We start from the raw sequence: 19,249 nt of genomic DNA, 5'->3' as shown, positions 1-19,249 counted from the left end.
GGTTCAATCCAGAATTTGACATTATATATATATATATATATTTTTTTTTTACGGAATTCTCCTACGTAATATATATATATATATATATATACATTCACACACACATATACATACATATCCAACAAATAGTCAAACGTTTCTTGGGATTATGATGAACGCGTATGTACATATTTTATAAAATTATTACCAATATCATGTCATGTTTCAGTTCAAAAAAATGGGCTATGTAGATCAAAAATTACTATTTAGACCATCATGGTTATGAGCGATAGGTTTGGTAGTCTTATGCACATTAAATGGTCTCTATGTAATCTTATAATATACCCAAATACAAATTAATTATACAACACATTGCTATGAAATTCATGTACGAAAATATCGGGGTAACCCATATTTTATAAGTGAAAGGGGATAATATTTTCTCTCTTGATATTATGTTTTAAAATCTTCGTTGAAAATAAAGCACCATCCAGGATTTTTTTTTAAAATTTCAATAAACGATTATGTAAAAATGTGATTTTCTTCAGGGCGAAACGTTCATCTGTATTCACACATGATTTAATTTTTAGTTCCAAATCATCACCGGACGGATAGGAGTCTATTTCGACTCATTCTTTAATGTACATGTATGTCGGCATTACACACAGCAGGGGGGAAAAAGTAATTGTCATGTAATAAAGCAGAGAAACACTAACGTCTGATTTTTCTGTATTCTTGGCAAGACGCGTGGATTGTACAAGAATAGGCTTACAGCAACAAGCGTTTTGCGTTTTACAAGATTATTGATTCCAGTTATCGCATTAAATGTTTGTTCAAAGAATCGATCAACGAATGAAAACGATAATATTTTAGAACACTTTACACTTAAAAATTTGTAGATAAATAAAAAAAAAATCTAAAATTTGCTTCTTTTTTTTTTCTTCAGATTGTTGCGATGCACATTTCCATATTTAGATTAACAGCTGTTGCTGCAAGTTTGGAAGTGAAAGTTTCCTGGATTAATAAGTTCTTGACATTCGCTGGGTTCTCCTTTGATAAAGTTATTAAGAGCTGCGATTCTCTGAGAACATGCGAACGGTTAACTCATTTAGTTTTCTTCCGTAGTGTTTTCAAATTCTCTCAATTTCGAGTAGTTCGGAGTAGTAGTATATTCTCCGGTTGAGATGAAAGCTTTACTCTCGATTCCGAGTAAGTAGTTCGGAATATCGGCACTAGCAGGCGTGGCTACCTGTCCTCGATACCGGTACTTGATTTAGTTACACGCACACCCGCTAGAGAGCAGTGTCTTCCGCGGAGAGGCCACGTAGTTCTCTCCGCAGCCGCTAGGAACGCCAGCATCAATACTGGGACTGGGCCGTCGACACTGATCCGCTCGGCACTCTGGGTCCAAACCTTAACAGAAAAAAGAAAAAGAAGATAATTACGTTACTGAGGGCCAATTTTACTACAGCTAGGTTAAACCAAGGGTGGCTCCAGGATTTATTTTTGGGTGTACTGCAGGGGTGTCTGGCCCCCATTTTTTTTTGTTTAAATCCAGGTGCAAAATGCTAAGTTTTGTGTCTTTCTGAGGGTAATTCATTTCCCTCTGAAGTTCAACATGTATGACATATTAATCATAAGAATTATTTTAAACGTAGAATAGTATGTCAACAAAATACTCTTTTTAATACGTTCCTAATGACACAAAATTAATTGTTAGCATTAAACTTGTGTTAACATATTAAGGTGAATATTACAACACAGCTCGTACGTCAATGTAAAATTTTACAAATCTGCAGGCAAATGTATATAGTTTCATTTCATTGCCAACTGCCCTTCTCAGAAGGGCAACAGTTTTTTTGTTGTTGATTTATTTATCATAAAGTTTTCAAAATAAATCTAACGTTTGATGTGAATTTTGTATTTTTGAAAAAAAAGTGTTATTTCTTATTATCAATTTTGAAAATATTGGTTAGGCTCGGGCTTACCCGCTGGAGCCGCCACTGGGTCAAACATAGACTACTAAACTAAGTTTAAAGTTACCCCATGGTTTACATTTCACCAGACATTTCTCGTACCTATGCCAATAATTTTATGTAGTTACATTTAGCTAAACTTTATTGATATTCGATGGAAACCCAATTACAAAGGTAGGGGCGATTCTTTTTTTTTGTTAGTTTTGAGTCACAGCAAGTTATGTATGTAAACAAATACAGTTCAGAAACGAAATAAATATTTTAATTTCTTAAAATTCTGTTCCATTATTCGCAGTTAGTTATGTACAGAGAAACTAAAGTTTTACAGATTAAAAATATATTAATTTTTCACAACTTTAATAATTGCAATGAGCTTTAGAAAATGCTTTCGAGTACCTAAATTGGTGAATGTTTTTTATTAATTTTATCAACAATTTTTTTTAAAGCACTTCAAATGTTATCATTTTATTAGCATTCAAGCTTTCTTGCTTAGGTAAAATTGTTAAAAATATGTTTTGAAGTCAATATGTAGCTATTTGTTTGCAGTGATTAAAAGAAAAGGTGTCAGATTTACAAAATTTCCAATTAGTGTTTATTAATCTTTGTGGAATATTTTGAAAGTCGCATGGTAATACTGATAAATTGACAAATTAGTCCAATACTTATGATATTTATCATCGTGTAGCAAGAGCGAAGAGAAAAATTTAAAGTGATTGTAAGAGAAGTAAAAATAGTTGGTCTATAATGATTCCGATGTGTTTCAAACAAATGAAAAGGGGCTAAAGATAGCCACATCAACAAGTGCGGATGTATACCTACAAAACAGTACCGTCACTGACAGACAATGCACAAATTCAACCGGCGGACCTCGAGGTTTTAAATTTGTAGGAAAATCTCCTTGCGTACCCTTGGGGAGCACTCAGGCAGGATTTTTGGAATTTCCTTCCCCAAAGGAGCGAAAAGGGGTGGCATAGTTTTTATGAAGAAACTTTTTTTTATTTTTTGAGTTACGATGATGATATTTTGTAAATTTACTCTTCAAAAGAAATAAAACAAATATTGTTTCGTTATGTTTAAAAATTCAATTCCTAAGGGGGTGAATGGATTTGGAAAAGATTGTATGAATAAACATTAATTATTTTTTTGAAGATTCTATTTTGTAACGTTTTTATTTACTATTTGGAAGTAACGTAGAAATACGTTTTGACTGATATAAGGGCTTTTTATTTTGTAAAGGAATAGATATATATGATAATTATACACACATTTATCTATAATGTATATGTATTTAATTTATTTGAAGCTTAGGTGTTTATGTACATTTATATATGAAAATTTATGTAATTGATAATGCTAGAAATTCTATTTAATAACTTGAAAGGAATCCGCTAAATGAATCGTAAAAAAAAATGCAATATTGAATGAGTATTGAGAAACAAATATGCTAACAACACATCAGCTAGAAAGTAGCGTTAAAAATGACTGACTCACTCCTCACGAATACTCCGGAACTGTAAGACCTATAGACTTGAAATTACGTACGTATACTCCTGATCCGCTAAACACGGATTTTACGAAAATAAGCTCCCAATGGTTTTTCAGCCCTGACAACGCCGGGTATTTCAGCTAGTGGTTATATGTAACTTTTATCACAATATGACTCAAATGTATTTAGATATGAATTAGGATATCAACTAGAATATTTAATATCAATTAATATTAACTCGCATAGAATCCTATGTGAAAATATTTCTTGATTTAAATAATACCTATATGCGATATTTGTTATAGTTGGTCAAATGCAATTTTATATTAAACATAGCTTATTGTTCTTAAGCTCGACTTAAAAATGTTAATAGTTTATGGTGAAATCGGCCCTGAGAACAGTTAAGATGACTTCACACCATACCCACAGCCATAATCATATAATTTTGATTGTTATAAAAGTATAAAAAATAATTTTAATGAAACATTAGGCTTAAACTATGTTAATATTTCTTATAGAATTTTGCATTCTACTTGTACAAATACATGTGTAAAGAATGATTACATAAAATATGGATTTGAGTTTTTCGTGCAGTATGTATGTCATGATTTATACGCATTTGGCCTTTTCTTGCTAGCCTGAGCAAGGATATTCATAAAATCCCAAGTGATAGTTATATTTCTGCACGAAATATTTATAATGTGTGTATACAATAATAGATAAATACAACTGATGTAATATATGTTGGGATTTTTTTTTGCTAATGTATTATCAGGTTGTGTATTTCATCCCTAAAATTTTTATCAGGTCAATTAAAAATAATTAACAACAGCCACCCAAAGTTGGAAGCCTCTAATCTTTGTTGCTTTAATTCTCGGCTTCTATTGGTCGCACGCAGTAACGTAAACGGAAGATATGGGCATGGCCGAGGTAATTCGCACGGGTCCGTGTCCACATTGCAAAACGGGCCTTAGAGATTATCATATAGCTCACGTACAAGAACACCTTACTAACTGAGTTTGGAAACGTCTGTTTGGAAACCTGCCAGTGTAATAGTACGAAGAGTGAAGTTCTTTCATTAGTGCACTGCCTGACCTTCTACGGCGTGTAGTTACGTACCATTAAGAGTGGGTTACGAGCATCATTACAAAAACCTGCCTCTGGTCATAAATTATAGTTTGGATTTGGACACAATACCTTGACCTAGTTGTCTTTTATTATTCTGGTCATTCACCAAAACTACTGCGGCAACAACCTAAAATACTAGTACGTGCAGGAGTGGCATAATTTTTTGTTTTGAGGGCAACATCTGTAAGGTACTTAGTCCAGGTTTAACAACAAAGCAAAAAAAAAAAAAACGCAATACAAGCATCGGCCAACTTCGGCTTGCGTTTCCGTCTTCAGTATTTTACCTGAGTGAAGTTTTCCGAAAACTTTCAAAGATTCAGAAATAATGTGTATAGAAGGCTACCAGTTTCTTATTTTATCACAGGCATCACGTTTTCATTACGGCTGATTCGCAGGTATTTGATCTACATGTATGGAAATATTAATAGTCTAATATTGATTATAATAAAAATTACAAATAATGAAATTAAAGCTAAAGTGTTGTTTTATTTAACTCTGATTTCATTACTTAGAATTTTTAAAAGTTACATTTTTATGTTGTTTCGTCTGAAAATTGTGAATATATTTTGCGTACTAAAACACGTTTTGTTAAATGACTAATCATTACTGCTAGGGATAGACTCCACAGTCTTTTGTATAGTATACTCGAACATTTTACCAACTGCTGTCTTGTGAGTCGTCTCAACTGACTTTGCTGTGATTCGATACTTCTTTGGTTGATGGTTCCTCACTGCTAGAGACCCGGAAAATTTCTCGAATTCGTTTGGCGCCAGGCTAAAATCTAAGCCTTACACTTGCTCTAACAAACTTTTTTTTCCCTATGGCTGATTTTCGAGTACCATTTTGTTATTGCTAACATGCGCTAATTGATTGGCTTACTTATCCTCTATCTGAGCCATCGTCGTGCTATGATTTCGAAGAATATATATAAATTTAATTGATATTTGGTGACCTTGAAATGCAATCTCATTGGTTGGCATTTTGTTACGTTTCCGCGCATTGCGGAAGCAGCAGACGCGATAGTGTGTAATTGTTCATCCTCGTTGTCCGTTCTCGAGAGAGAGGTTTCCATCTGCGGCAGCCATTGTTAGAGACCGGAAAAATTCACGGATTCATTTCGTGATATGTTAAATTTCAAATAATCATACCATTGTGCTGCTTCTGCTATTGGTTCACTATTAATATGTAGGACTCTTGGCAAAGTAGAGACCGTCAGTCAAAGAAGTACACAATCACAAGTTATTACCCACTTGAGGCACCTCAAAATTCAGCACCCAACTAACATGCGTCGTTTGCCTATAGTAGGCAGAGGATCATGGAGTATATCCTGGAGGTCATTAAACTCGCGAATTTTTGAATTTTTTCCAGTCTCTAGCCATTGTGCACAAGCGGCAGCCATTGTGAACGTGCGGCAGCCATTTTGAACATGCGGCAGCCATTGTGAACAAGCGGCAGCCATTGTGAACATGCGGCAGCCATCGTGGAACATGCGGCAGCCATTGTGAACGTGCGGCAGCCATTGTGAACAAGCGGCAGCCATTGTGAACGTGCGGCAGCCATTGTGAACAAGCGGCAACCATTGTGAACGTGCGGCAGCCATTGTGAACGTGCGGCAGCCATTGTGAACAAGCTGTAGCCATTGCGAACAAGCGGCAGCCATTGCGAACGTGCGGCAGCCATTGCGAACAAGCTGCAGCCATTGTGAACATGCGGCAGCCATTGTGAACGTGCAGCAGCCATTGTGAACAAGCGGCAGCCATTGTGAACATGCGGCAGACATTGTGAACACGCGGCAGACATTGTGAACAAGCGGCAGCCATTGTGAACGTGCGGCAGCCATTGTGAACAAGCGGCAGCCATTGTGAACAAGCTGTAGCCATTGTGAACATGCGGCAGCCATTGCGAACAAGCGGCAGCCATTGCTAACGTGCGGCAGCCATTGCGAACATGCGGCAGCCATTGTGAACATGCGGTAGCCATTGTGAACATGCGGCAGCCATAGTGAACAAGCGGCAGTCATTGTGAACATGCGGCAGCCATTGTGAACGTGCGGCAGCCATTGTGAACGAGCGGCAGCCATCGCGAGCGTGCGGCAGCCAGGGTCCGCGATGCTATCTCGGGAACGGACGACGCAGCAAGTGTCTGGGGCCGGACAGAGATCCCGCCTCACCTGACCGAGGTGGTCCTCGTCTGGGACATGGTCCCGTTACGCTGCAGCGGCCGGCGACGCAGGCACCACACGCACAGCGCCTTCTGGAAGCTGTCGCGGAAGTTCTTGGACATGAAGCCGTACACGATCGGGTTGACGCAGCTGCAACATCACCACCATAACCACCACCGCTCCACCACTCTTTAGAAACTACACCAGGGCCGGCGCGTCCATACAGGCGAACCAGGCAACCGCCCAGGGCGCCAAGTAGCTGGGGGCGGCGCAGCACGACACATAAAAGCTGATATCATATGTTTAACGATTATTGAAAATAGATGAAAATGGATTTTTGTAACAGTTTGGAATGTTTATATTGATATAAGTAATTTAAAGTCCACGGTGACCTATTTATGATTTGTAATAAGTAAAAAAGTAAAAAAAAAAAACACAAGCCTACTTACATTTGATTGTTGACAAAATCTTAGGCTTACGTGATGTATTTTGAGGCAAGGAAATTTTTTTTTTTGGGTGCCGGGGGGGAGGGGGGTTTCGCCTAGGGCGCCAATTTACCTTGCACCGGCCCTGAACTACAGTAAACATGCGTACATCCATACGAACGATGCGCTTACAATAAACGAAGAGTTATGTTATCTGAAGAACTCTGAGCCGATGAACAACCCTTAAAAAAAAACTGCGTGCACTTATCCACGCGTGTTAAAAGTTAAAATTACTGGTCGTAATAAAAAAGCTAACTTTTATTTTTCCTGCAAATAATTAATAGAAATAAAATAATGAAAGGGCTGGAATGATATCATGAATACGATTTGTAAAGTATATATTTAATCGATTTTTTTTAAAAAAAATAATTATTCAGTATTTAAATATTGATATTAACATGCGTGTTAAATTATTATTTTTAAAATTAATTAAATAATCTAGATGGATTTTAATTCATAATGAATAATCAATAAATATGCTCAAAGTTTATGCTAATTTATTATTTACAATGCAAATAAACTATACATACGGGAACATAACCTCACTTATGTAAATACCTTGAAAATTTCTATCACTTATATTCACAACAAATAACGGTTTTTAATTATATGGACCAATATTTGATATAAATCACTAAATATATAATTTAAAGTAATATATAATTTTTTTGTTGTATGTAGCACTATTTTTTTCCTGTAAATTTTTGTTCCATGCTGCGCACTCATCGCAAAAATTCATTCATAATTTTTTTTCATAACGCGTCTAAAGATATATAGAAACGAATGTGTTAGAAAAAAGCTTTATTGTATACAGGCAAGTTGAATCTAGTTTGAAAAGTGATCAATACACACAATAATCGTGTCCCCACCAATCACGAAACGCAGACGATATTACAGTTTTCTTTTACACACAGTCTCAAAACATTTTCGCGAAAAATACACGTCCTTTATTACAGACTCCACAATCCTCTATGTACTCGTGAAACCTGTTATCTGGGATGATTTTTACACTGACTTATTTTGTTGAGGATTTTTCATTGGCTCAAGAGTCATTCAGATAAACTTTGACCCAATCACTAAATATAAAAAAAATATTTGGATTATAGTCTATCGAGAAACGATTCCGCGAATTTTTCCGATCTCTACGCAAAAGCCATCACAAAAGATTCTTTGGGAAACCAGTTTGCCAAGAAACAGTTTGTAACACAAGAAATATAAATTAGTTTTTTGTACAACATGGTTATGGTTATTCTTGCATGTATGAAATACGTTTTCTCGAGATAATACAGAGTATTTATTAGGAAAAATCGGTATAATATTTTATATATATTTTTTATATATTACATTAAATCATGCTTATTTTTTAACCATAAATTTTTTTTCATTTTGTGGCATCGTGCTTAATACTGGAAAAATATTCAAGGAACAATTAACAAATAACTTAAAACTATTGCAGATGCTGGGATAACACAAGAATCCGAAGTATTAACTGCAAGCACTATTTTGTGGTTAAGGTTGTTTTTTCCAAGTGAATGTACAAAAGTTACGAATATATTTCATTTTGCACGAATGTTCTGGAAGAGAAAAAAAAATTTGTCTGTAAAGTCGGTTTTCGGACGATTGTTTAACGTGACAACGTCATAACAAAACATTGATGAAACGATTCCATACTTTTATGAATAAAATTGAATAATTTTTATTGAATTATCACTATTTTGTATGGATACAAAGAAGGAGTGAAATGAAATCTACAATTTAATAGATAAATTTACTTTTATGTGCACTCATTAATTCAAATATGTTTATTACTTTAGCGAACAGATTATTTTAACTATAACTTTTATACATGTTTGCTATTTAACTTCTTCCAATCGGTGTTATTCTGTTAAGTATAGGACGATGATAGGAAAAGTAGGAAACGAATGGGAGTTTTTTTCAAGTTTAATGTACCTCGAAAAAGTCAAATCGATGGTTGTTCCAATCGAGTGGAAGAATGAGATAGATGCGGCGCAAGCTCACAATGAGCGTTACGGGACACTATATTTCGTGCGTGTCGCCGGCGTTCATCGATTTATTAGACGTTGTCACGTCAAAAAACTTTCGCAGTGCGCCCTGAACACAAAGAAGCAAAAAGTAGACTAAGAAGGACACGGAGTACAACCTGTTGAAGTAGGACATGAGGTGGAAGGCCGTGTAGATGTGCTTGGACGTGCCGTGCTTGAGGTGGTGCAGGACTCCGTAGGCGGTGAGCACGTTGTCGACGAGCACAGGGCCCCAGCAGATCACGAACAGCACCACCACCGCCACCAGCATCTTCACCACCTGCGGACACAAAGGGGCCCAGCAGATCACGAACAGCACCATAACCGCTACCAGAATCTTCACCACCTGCGGACACACGGGGCCCAGCAGATCACGAACAGCACCACTACCGCCACCAGCATCTTCACCACCTGCGGACACACGGGGCCCAGCAGATCACGAACAGCACCACCACCGCCACCAGCATCTTCACCACCTGCGGACACACGGGGCCCAGCAGATCACGAACAGCACCACTACCGCCACCAGCATCTTCACCACCTGCGGACACACGGGGCCCAGCAGATCACGAACAGTACCACCACCGCCACCAGCATCTTCACCACCTGCGGACACACGGGGCCCAGCAGTTCACGAACAGCACCACCACCGCCACCAGCATCTTCACCACCTGCGGACACATGGGGCCCAGCAGATCACGAACAGCACCACCACCGCCACCAGCATCTTAACCACCTGCGGACACACGGGGCCCAGCAGATCACGAACAGCACCACCACCGCCACCAGCATCTTCACCACCTGCGGACACACGGGGCCCAGCAGATCACGAACAGCACCACCACCGCCACCAGCATCTTCACCACCTGCGGACACACGGGGCCCAGCAGATCACGAACAGCACCACCACCGCCACCAGCATCTTCACCACCTGCGGACACACGGGGCCCAGCAGATCACGAACAGCACCACCACCGCCACCAGCATCTTCACCACCTGCGGACACACGGGGCCCAGCAGATCACGAACAGCACCACCACCGCCACCAGCATCTTCACCACCTGCGGACACACGGAGGCCCAGCAGATCACGAACAGCACCACCACCGCCACCAGCATCTTCACCACCTGCGGACACAACGGCGCTGGACGTGAGCGTTCTCTCGACTCCACCCGCCACGGAGAGTAAGCCCGTTATGAAAAATAAATAAATACAATCGTGAATTTTCACGATTTACACGCAAAAAAATTCACAGTTTGAAAAAAGAAAGCTTAATAGAAAGGAAAAAAATACATATTTTCTTTTAAATCGTATAATTCAATAACTTATTTTGAATACTGGTACATATAACTAAAAATATTTATTGATTGTGAAATTTGTGATATAAATTTATGTTTTTAAACTTTTTTTACAAGTGTAGTTGTGTATAATTTATTTGCATTATAATTTATTGCATTTAATGTGTAATTAACGTTAAATAAGTTTTTTATATTGATATTTTATTAATTAAAAATAATTAATTGTAAAAACTTGACTACTGAGAATTTTTGAAATTTTTATTTTGAATCAATTTATACTTTACCAACTGTATTTATAGAATCACTCCAATCCTTGTATTATTTTCTTTTAATTATTTACGTGCAAAATTTAAGGAGGCCTATGTTTTTTTAATACGCCAGTAAAGATATTTTCTAACGCACGTAGTTAAGTATTCGCACCGTTTTTTTTAGATAGTCGTTAGGCGATAAACGTCATCGGGGCTTAACGAAAACGTGGATTAGACCCTTTTATCTTGGAAATTTTTTCAATATTTTTTTTCTTTAATTCTAATTTCGAACAATTTTTCTGGCATATCATGGCATCAATCATAACTCCCAGACCTTCTATATCTTGTTGCAACCACACATGTACTAACAGGCTCTAGTCTGTAAGCACCGCGAGGGTATGTCTTATTATTTCACGCAGGCGACTACAACTATCATGATGAGCACGTCAGTTCAACAAGCGTTGACTTCAACAAGTAGCCAAAGCTAAGTCCTATGCCACGTTTAAACAAAAACAAATTTAGCACGGAAGCTTTTTGGCAAGCGGTATGAAAATATCTGAAATATTGCAAGAAGGTGAGCCCTAATTTTCCCTAAATGGCCTAACTGGTCAAGGGTGTATTTGTGTTTGTGAGACGGGATGATAAGTGCGACACTCGCTGGTGCTTCTAACGCCTTATCGCCTCTAAGCACAAGATTTTGGACTAGATCGCAGTCTTCTTGTTGCGCATAGAGCAACTGTGATATTTGAGCGGTTACCACAACATTATATGGTGGAGAAATTGAGATAAAGGTGTAGTGCAAATCCTTATTATGTGCTTTCAAGACTCTGTACTGTGTGTTTCATGCCTTATAATTATTCTGAAATCAAACGTTTTAGCCATTTTCAAAAATAAATATAGCTTAATAACAAAATACGGAAAGATAACTACTTATTCACCCTCAGCGCATTTTTAAATACTTTTCGTAAACAGACGCCCCTCTGATATCTTCAAAAGTTTCAGATCTCGTGGTTTCTTCTATATCTCTGCACACCCAGAGCGTTACAAAAAGCGTGTAGATATCAGATATTTTTATTAGCCATTCTTTACTACATTCAATTGTTTACCCTTGGTACAAAAACAACTTTGTATTTCATAATAACGATACTTTTGTTTTAAACAAATTATTATGTACTTTGCGCTAGAGCTCCTACGCAATTTCTAGGGACTGTGAAAACAATTTGTATTAATGATAGTTTTGTATTAACATGATTTTTTTATGTCTGTGTTTCTGAGATTGTTTAGTCTCGCGTGATCGAAAATGGATTAGTCCCAAGGAAATATAGATTCTGACGTGCGTACAGGCAATTATAGATAGGAGTTAATGCATCCTTGACCCAGATAAGATTGTTTCGGACGTCACGCGACACCATGTCCACTCTTGAGTCACTATGCTGTCACATGCTGACAGTTGACAGCACCTGTGTCTCGTTTCGATTAAAGTCGTTCGGCGCGACATCATGTCGAGCGGGTTTTGTATCCAAAACAAGTTACGATACGTTAGTGTGGTTTACGATTATCATCTGTAACACTTTTTTTTTGAAAATGCTAGTTATGCAACTCACCTTAATTTTTTGGTGTTTCAGTAATAAACATATACGTATGTCGGATGTAACGTAAAGAAAATTTTCATCATTGACATGTAAATACATTTACTTACGATCTTCTGCGTATAGCTACACGTCTTGCGTTAACATGCGATGACGAGTTTGCCAACATGGATACTATGTGGATATTTTCAGTTTTCAGCCATAGGCTTTGAGAAGATTAGTACGAACAACCAAGTCAGAATAGCAGAAGGATTCGGGGATGTTTTGCTACTCTCGTAAATTATGATGAGGAGGGGGGGAGGGGAGGGAACCTACAACAACCACTTCTGGTCACGGTTCTAGAGTAAACAATAAATTATTAAGTAAAAGTTACAAAAAATTGACTGCAATAAAAATGCACCCATTATTTAACGAGCAAATAAAAAAAACAAGTGTGAAAGGCAAGTAATTTAAAAGTTAAACAAGAAGAATAAAAATTTGATTTGATATGTTAAGATTATTGCATGAAACTAATCATGTTGTTATCAAAGAAAAGTAAATTTATAAGTATTTGTTTGGTGAATCCAGCCAAGGATTTCTAAGGCCACGAAGATGCATGTGAAGAAAGAAACTTATGTCCCGAATATTTTGTAGGATGCGGGAGCTTAAACCTATTTCTTATGTTAGATTGTATTTTTCTAGTATTGTTTTCAATCGTTAATTGAAATCTGTTCTCAAATCATACATGAAATTTCCTCGAATTTTTTTTTATAAAACGCATCTTAAATAGTTGAAGAATACAAAAAAATGTTTTAAACACATCAACTGCTAACAAACAGCCATCTTAACGAGAAACTTGTACTTAACAAGTACATTTATAGGTTACTCAATCCTGAACAATTGAACATATTTCACACATTTCCCTTGGATGTTTTGCACTTGCAAACAACTATATATATATATATATATGTATATATATATACACACACACACACACAAACATTCATAGTTTCTCTTTTAAACAACAACTTTAATATAAGATGATTGTTAATGAGTTAGGCCTGGTTTATAAACTACGCAAGAAACGCAATAACGAAAAGAACGCAAGATGCAAAAAGTTCAATAACTTCATTTTAAAAACTCGTTAATTAACCACGCAACTCGCAGAAACGCAACGCAAGCATCGTCCAACTTTCAACTTCTTGCGTTTCGGCTTGTGTTTCCGCTTTCCATAATTGAGGTGGAAATTTCCGAGAAGTTTTGGAGACGCAGATGTTATGTGCTTAGAAGGCCGCGATGTTGTTTTTATTATATACTTGAAGTTTCCACTTGTTAAACTTTCTCACAGTGAAAGGAAATAAAACTTAAAATAAAATTAGTGACAATTTCATAAGTTTTCATGATACACATGTATTAACAAAAGAATCCATGGGTAAAAACTCTATTTTACTGTTTTGAAATGTCAAGTTGTAAGGGTTAGTGATGTTTTGCGACTTTGGAGCTTTATAAACGACCGTGTTTCTCTTTCTTTGTTTGCGTTTTCCTTTATTTTGACTTTTCGTTCGTTGCGTGGTTTATAAATCCGACCTTAAAGAGAACTTCACAAGTAACAAGTCATTCACTAATACCATTACACGTTATTGTAGTGCGTAGGGTTCCGAACCACAGATTAAAGTTTTTTTTTTTTTTTTTTTTTTTAGCGGTCGGCAATCGATCCAGGGACCTTAAAAATCGCCCGTCTGGCGTCCTGACCACCTTTTCAACTTGTCAGAAATGCAAAGAAAACAAAATTGGTTGTCTGTAAAGTCGGTTTATGGACGATAGTTTAACGTGACAACGTCATAACAAAACATTGATGAAATGATTGCATACTTTTATGAATAAAATTGAATAATTTTTATTGAATTATCACTATTTTGTATGGATACAAAGAAAGGGTGAAATGAAATCTACAATTTAATTGATAAATTTACTTTTATTTGCACTCATTAATTCAAATATGTTTATTTAACGAAGAGATTATTTTAACTATGACTTTTATACATGTTTGCTATTTAACTTCTTCCAATCTGTGTTATTCAGTTAAGGATAGGACGATGATAGGAAACGTAGGAAACGAATGGGAGTGTTTCAAGTTTAATGTGCCTCTAAAAAGACAAATCAATGGGTGTTCCAATCGAGTGGAAGAGAGATAGATGCGGCGCAAGCGTACAATGAGCGTAACGGGACACAGCGTAACGGGACAATGTGCGTAACGGGATACTTTTTCGTGCGTGCAGCCGGCGTTCTTCGATTTATTAGACGTCACGTCAAAAAAAACAACCTTTATGAACGTAAAAATCGTAAATATACCTTCTTCTCCCAACGTGATATGGAATGAAAATCTTTTTTTGAAATTTTGTCGCTGAGTGCTCGCCGGAATTGGGGGCCTCACCTATGAAATGGTTTCGAAGCCAGAGAAGCCTCTCATATTAGGTTCCAGGTCGGTGGTGCTCCGAGCAACTGCGCCGTGTCCAATTGCGACCGACCCCCCTAGAGTCGAGGACTGAAACTCCCCCATTCATACGTCCCTCTGATCTCGCGCTCGCGAACGGGGAGAGAATAAATTAAACTCTTACCCCATTCTCCACCTCCTTCCAGCCGTGCACATGAAACGCAAACCCTTCTTTCACGCGCACGGAGACGGCAGTACACTGTTAGAACACGAATTTAAATTTACGGACTTTTCAACAATGTATTCACCTCAAATAAACGAAGAGCTCATAATTAGAGGCAGGCATTTTTCGCGAAAAGATCTGAACACTTGTTAGACTGAAGCAAGGTGTACCCGCACCTGTGGTTTCTTCCTTGTGATTGGCGGCCGTCTGGCGAGAGAAGTCGTCGCCTTGTTTTACCGAGCCACTCAGGACGCGTTTACTTTTGCACTGAATCACTGTGATTGGTGTTGTTACAATCGATATGTACCTGGGAGAAACTCACCGAATCACGAAACACTACAGTGCTACAGTGTTTTAACTTTCATCTAGTCTCGAAATCTTTTCCGCGAAATCTGCATGCCCCTACTCATAATAATTTTGAGAAAGTCCGTTCTTCGTAGAAACAACTCCGTATTTCGACTTCCGAGTTCTGATTTTTCCTGTATAAACAGGGAAAACACAAACACGTAGTTTTTGAATGTTTTGCTCGTATACCAGGCATATTCTTGTGAATTAATTTATGAAGTAAGTGAACTTGGTACCCATAAATATACGAAGATAACGATAACTATATACGTAGAGCCCTGAATAATTTGTAACCAACGTATTTCGCCAGTACAAGGCGAACATTTTTAGCATTATAGGTTTTTCCGTTAACACGAGAACAATTCGCCCTTGAAGAAGGTCTTCTCTTCGATTTTATTCGATGTTCCGATCGCTTTGACTTGGTTATCGATTATCGTCGGTCGACTCGTCGTCGCGCCATGTGGTCGATACCAAAAACTTTTAGACCGCGTTCACAAAACACGCTTAGGCACGCAACAACGCTACCGACGCCAGAAAATCACATTTGTTTTTAAAGCACGTAAGTTCCAAGACGTCAACAACCATAGGCCTATATAAAAAATGCAAAACAGTAATAAAAAATTCATACTCATGGCTTCGATCAATAATTTATATTCATCATGAAAACAAAATAAATATTAAAAATACTTGACACAAAGGGGTTATTTTCTTTCACTGTGTACACTGTAGCTATATAATTAAAGACACATCTTGGCCTCCAATGCATGTAACATCTGCGTTTTGAAAGTTTCCGGAACGCTTTTCCTCAAATTTGACCACCGGAAACGCAAGCAAAAACCGCAAGAATCTGAAAGTAGAACAATACTCGTGTTTTAAATTTTGCGTCATGCGTATAGAATATAAGTTGGTATTTGAAAACGTCGTTAGTAAACCTTTTTGCATATTGGGCTTATTTATCTCTCTTCTGTCGCTGGAAACAGATTCATCAAACCTGGAAGGGGATCGGCAAGACGAAATGTAAACATTCAATAAATCCCGTACCGTACGGCAGCTTTGAATAAGTAGAAGTGGATTTTTTTTTTCCACAGACGAATTCATTGCTGTATATCTCCCTTGTTATAACACAGGCCATCAATCTGTTCATCCATATCGATCTTCCATTGGGTCACGCGCGCACGAAAATGTTTTTAATTTCGGAACTTCATACTTGGAAACAGGTATAAGCTTTTACGTTTCCACGCAACGCTGCTGGCATCTCGTTATCTTGTGATTAGCTCCTGTTTAAGTACGAGCAGGATCCGACATAATACACCTTCCAACATTTTAGGTGGTGGTACACTCCGGATAATTTTCCTGGTAGCATACACACCACACACACACACCTACATACACCTACACCTACACACACACACCTACATACAAACACCTACACACACCACACCGCGTGTGAAATGCTGCGTCGCTTCATTTTACCCTCTGAAACTGAACGGTAGGGACCGGAAAAATTGGCGGGTTCAATGACCTGTAGGATGAACTCCATAGTTCTACGTACACTCGGTCAAATGTCATCCACTCATTGGCTGCTGTCTTGTGAGACGTCCCAACGTAGCAGCCTGTGATTCGATAAAGCTTTGGTCGGGTGTTTCTCATTGGCCCAGAGTCATCCAGGTATGAGTTGTGAGCCAATAGCAGAGGCAGCACTGAGGTAGGTATAACTATTTGTATTTTAGCCTATCGCGAAATGAATTCGCGAATTTTTCCGGTCTCTACTGAACGGTCTTTGCGTTCATTTTCCGCACCACTCCGCGACAGGATACTTATAACTGAAACACGCGTGTCTGCTGCATCTCCCCATTGGCCCGTAGATAGGAGAACTTGAAAGGCCGCCAAGTGCATGAATGACGAGCAAAGAAAAAGAAACAATAATATAATATGAACGACTGGACAGAACTCAATGAGGTTTTGTTTGGTCGGCTAGATATTTTCATTACCAAGGCCTGCATGTACAGAAATAGTCATTACCGTGTATAGTTTAAAAAATCCATCGATTTTTTTTTAGTAAAATAAGGGTTTGGAACCAAAAATTTTACATAATTGAAAAATTCTTAAAATCACAACAAAAAAAAACTTTGAACGAAACATATTTCAATGGTCTTATTTTACAATTGCATAATATAAATACAATAAAAAAGTTTATAAACCCAAATTCTATCACTAATATTAAAAATAAATAAATAAATTTAATTATATGGACCAGTATTCAATATCAATCACCAAAGTAAAGGATTAAAAGGAAATTTATAATTTTTTTTATTTTTATGCAGCCTTATTTTTTTTATCCTGTGTATTTCGTTGTACGGTGCGTGTGCATCATAAAAAAGTTATTTTTTTATTATGTCTTTTATTATATTTAGTTATTATTTTTTTATTCCACAACAAACCTAAACTATTATTAACTTCGAAAATCACCCCAAAAAAATGACTTCACAGTGTCAACTGAATAACAAGACGATTTTCTTATACCTAATATTCGTGTTATCCGAGAGTTTGATTATCCGATGTTACGGCGGTCCACATTAAAGCTCCCGCCTACCTGGGCACAAATGCATAAGGCTTCAGAAGGAAAAAAAAATTGGTTGTCTGTAAAGTCGGTTTACGGACGATAGTTTAACGTGAAAACGTCATAACAAAACATTGATGAAATGATTGCATACTTTTATTAATAAAATTTAATCATTTTTATTTTAATAATAAAAGAATAAATACTTGAAATTATACTAGTAATCAGATTTTTAAAATGCAAAAATAAGTAACTTTTATTGCCGAAATTATTGTAGTTGTAATAAGCAATGAAAACCACATTAAACTTTTCACTTCACTTTATAAACAGTCGACAAAACAGTTCACGTGTAGATGACTTGTAATTAATTTTAAAAACTGGCGTTTAGCTATTATAAAGTTTATATATAATTATGAACAAGTTTTCATATGAATGAAGTGTAATCAAATATCTATCATCAATTATATGAATCACCATAATTTTTTAGTCAATTTATAGCGTGACGGGACAGCGTACGGAACAATGTGCGTAACGGGTCACTTTTTCGTGGGTGCAGCCGGCGTTCATCGATTTATTAGACGCTGTCACGTCAAAAAAACACGCGATTTTAAAACTGCTCAAGATATACAAGTGAGATCTGTTAGCGAAAAAAAAAATCATTATTGGTTAGCTGAGGGTGGATGAGAAGTTCTGTTCGGAAAAGTGAAAAATGGCTAAAAACTACGTGTTTTCAGAATAATATTTTAGGCATGAAACTCCCGATACAGATTCCAGAAATCACCCGAGTAACTTGCCACGCACCTTTATCATAATTTCTCCGCCGCAGTTATCATATACTAATAAAAACGATAGGTAAGTGCCCGCGGCCTGAAGAAAGCGTCCAGATTACAGTTTGCGTCAGATAACACACTAAAAAGGACAGAAACAAGCATTTTACAGAATTTTTCGTCCGTCACGAATAACTTTGCACACCGAAAGAGTTACGGCGTGGTTAAATTGTTAACTTAGGCCTATATTTAATTATATTCTGATACAAAATAAGTCCGATAACGTAATAATTATAATTTTTGGCAGCCAGTAAAATATTGGCATAAATAATATTTATATTTGCTTGATTTATTTAGCTCGCCACTCTTAATTTAAAACAATTTTAAAAATTATTATCTTACAAGCGAATGTCGCAGTCAGCCTCGGGAAACTTTCGGAACTTTTCCATGGAAAACAGTGCAAAACTGCAATGTCGTATGTCCAAAAAACTGCATTAAATCAACTTGACATATCACAACAACTCAGTATAGACTGCTGGCATTGTGGCG

At 37.1% G+C, this 19,249-nt stretch overlaps 1 protein-coding gene across 2 annotated transcripts in view; it reads right to left on the bottom strand.

Moving 5' to 3' along the window:
• Nucleotides 1–1,114: 1,114 nt before the first annotated feature.
• Nucleotides 1,115–19,249, bottom strand: part of LOC134539298 (QRFP-like peptide receptor) — a 210,227-nt gene continuing 192,092 nt past the window's right edge. The window contains exons 6-8 of one of the 2 annotated variants that reach the window (XM_063381204.1): nucleotides 9,377–9,537; nucleotides 6,740–6,880; nucleotides 1,115–1,392 (exon numbers count right to left, since the gene is read on the bottom strand). In XM_063381204.1, coding sequence (XP_063237274.1) covers nucleotides 1,338–1,392; nucleotides 6,740–6,880; nucleotides 9,377–9,537 — 357 coding nt within the window. In that variant the 3' untranslated portion in view covers nucleotides 1,115–1,337. Of the gene's footprint in view, nucleotides 1,393–6,739; nucleotides 6,881–9,376; nucleotides 9,538–10,206; nucleotides 10,319–19,249 lie in introns of those variants that run through there. The other variant, XM_063381205.1, reaches the window with a different exon arrangement.

The sequence above is a fragment of the Bacillus rossius genome, chromosome 15, assembly GCF_032445375.1.
Source record: "Bacillus rossius redtenbacheri isolate Brsri chromosome 15, Brsri_v3, whole genome shotgun sequence".
In the NCBI taxonomy this organism is placed as follows: domain Eukaryota; kingdom Metazoa; phylum Arthropoda; class Insecta; order Phasmatodea; family Bacillidae; genus Bacillus; species Bacillus rossius.
This window is presented reverse-complemented; position numbering and strand designations above follow the sequence as displayed.